Consider the following 2,254-nt stretch of genomic DNA (forward strand, 5'->3'; position numbering starts at 1 on the left):
GGGGGAGAGGGGGGAGAATAAAAAAACACCCCTAAAAAGGAGCGGGTTTGACCCATAAAGGGGTGGTTTTGACCCAAAAAAGCAGCGGGTTTGACCCCCCAAAAAAGCGGTGTTCCCCCTAGGCAAGCTGGGGAGCAGTGAGAGGTGGGGAGCACCCATGGGTGCTGCTTTATCCCGATGCTCCCCGTGTGGGGGAAAGAGGCTGGGGGGATATGTGTGTTCAAAATACCTCCCAGACCCAATTTCCATCAAATTAAGGATGCTGAGGGTTGATCCCAGGGATGTTTTTTTGGGGGGGTTCAAGCTCAGTTTGGGTTCTCTGGTATCTAATCCAGGGTTGAGCCACCACATCCCTAATGAAAGAAAAAACGTGGGTTTCTTTTCCCTTTTTCCTGCTGTTTTCAGGCTGGGACGGGCGGGGTGGGGGAACACCAGAAAAAAAAACAACAACAAGCAACCAAAAAACCCCTCGTTTCCTCAGGAAAAGGAGTGAAAGCCTTGGCTGAAAACTGGGACTCCAGGAATTTGGCGCTTTGCAGTTGTGGGGGCTTCATGGATCCCCTCCCTTGGGATTTGCACTGGGAATTTCAGCCGTGTGCAAAGAGCAAAAACAAGGGGAAGAAGTGAAAGGGGATGGGGGAAAAAAAAGAAGCAGAATAGAAAATCAGATTTCACCAGTGATAAAATCTTGCAGTTGCAGCTTTTACCCCTCGTGGTTCGCAGGCTCAAGGTGGGCACTCTGGGGAGATATTTTTTTTTGGGTTGGGGGGGGCTGGAAACGGAGCTTTTTGCACAAAGGAGGGAAACTGCCTTTTCCTTGTAACCCTTTTTTTGTCCCCAGGTGGGTTTTGTAGCTGAACTAAACCCAGACTGTGATTAGGGATTTGGGGAGAGGATGGGATTTGTTGTTGGTTGTGCGAGGGGAGAATTGGAAAGGCTTGTTATTGGAGATGGGGCTGAGACCTGGCTCTTTCATTGCATGCTCCTTCCTACCAGGGGAAACTGAGGCACAGCTGTGCTGGGTTCAGCTTGGTGTCCCTTTGGGGACGATGGCAGCAGGATGGGGACACCCAGATGGGTACAACCCCCAGCTCTGTGCTGCATTGGGGATGAAGAGATGTGACCAGGGCCGCTTGGCCCATCGGTGGTGGGGGTCAGGGTGAGTTTTGGGGTGCTCACCCCCTCGGTGGTGGGTGGAAGGTTGTTTTTTCCAACGGGAGACAATCCGGCTGGGTGGCAGGGCTGTGCCGGGAGGGAAGGAAACGGCGGCAGCAGCACGATAAGGGCTGGCTGCCAACCCCTGAGGTTTCCCCTTGTTTTTCTTCTGGGGATGAGATAAGAGCCAGGCACCGGCGCAAGATAACGCCTGGGGCACAAGGAGCTGGGACCCATCGACAGCCTGAATTCAAGGTGCTGTCACCTCTGGCTGCTCAGACGGACCCTCAGGCTGTTTGGGGCTTCACAGATGGGGTGTGGAGCGTGAGCAAGCCGGTAGTTTTGGGGTGAAAAGCTGTTAGCTTTTCTCAGGTCCCCGGCACACCAGGGTTCCCTGCCACTGGGGGTCCCTCACCCCGCTGCGGGGCCGGTGGAGGAGGAACAGGGTTTGATTCCAGGCTGGAGGGGAGGTTGCACAACCGGGCCCCGGGGGAAAGCGAGGCGAGTTCGGGCTTTGCTCAGCTTTTGGCTCCAGCCCTCGTTCTTTCCATAACCTTCCTCCGGCGTTTGTTTAGCGCTTTGCTACCCCGGAGCCATTCGGGATTTAGCTCCCCGGAGGAGGAGGCGGCTTTAGAGGGTGCGTATTTCTCCCTCGCTCTCCTTCCTCCTCCTCCTCTTCCTCCACCCCAGCCACTGAGCACCTCTGTTTGCTGATCTCCCTGTGCAGATGTCGACCTACAAGCGGGCGACGCTGGACGATGAAGACCCCTTGGACTCCATCAATGAAGGCGATGGGTACCCCAACGGTTTCCAGGTAGGGCTTCATGTGTGTTTTAGGGGGGGAAAAAAGGCAGGACTTAGGTCCTGAAAAGCAGCGAGGGGGGTTGCAAAAGGGTTTTGTGCCTGGGATCAGCTTTTCTGTGGGCCAAAGTCCGGTGTGGGCAGAGCTGTGTTGGCTCCTGCTGCCCTTTGCTCCTCTCCTGGCACCTGGCAGCCTGCGGGGCTGGGTCCTGGCTGTTTGCAACCCCCCACCACACAGTTTTTTTGCCTGCCAAGCCCCTTCTTGGCACGGGTGGGGCAAGCAATTATTGCGGGGGGG

At 55.7% G+C, this 2,254-nt stretch overlaps 1 protein-coding gene across 1 annotated transcript in view; it reads left to right on the forward strand.

Moving 5' to 3' along the window:
* Nucleotides 1–1,882: 1,882 nt before the first annotated feature.
* Nucleotides 1,883–2,254, forward strand: part of ECE1 (endothelin converting enzyme 1) — a 12,900-nt gene continuing 12,528 nt past the window's right edge. The window contains exon 1 of the mRNA XM_009995740.1: nucleotides 1,883–1,969. Within this exon, the coding sequence (XP_009994042.1) occupies nucleotides 1,883–1,969 (87 nt within the window). The remainder of the gene's footprint in view (nucleotides 1,970–2,254) is intronic.

The sequence above is a fragment of the Chaetura pelagica genome, unplaced genomic scaffold, assembly GCF_000747805.2.
Source record: "Chaetura pelagica isolate M959 unplaced genomic scaffold, ChaPel_1.0 scaffold234, whole genome shotgun sequence".
Taxonomy (NCBI): Eukaryota; Metazoa; Chordata; class Aves; order Apodiformes; family Apodidae; genus Chaetura; species Chaetura pelagica.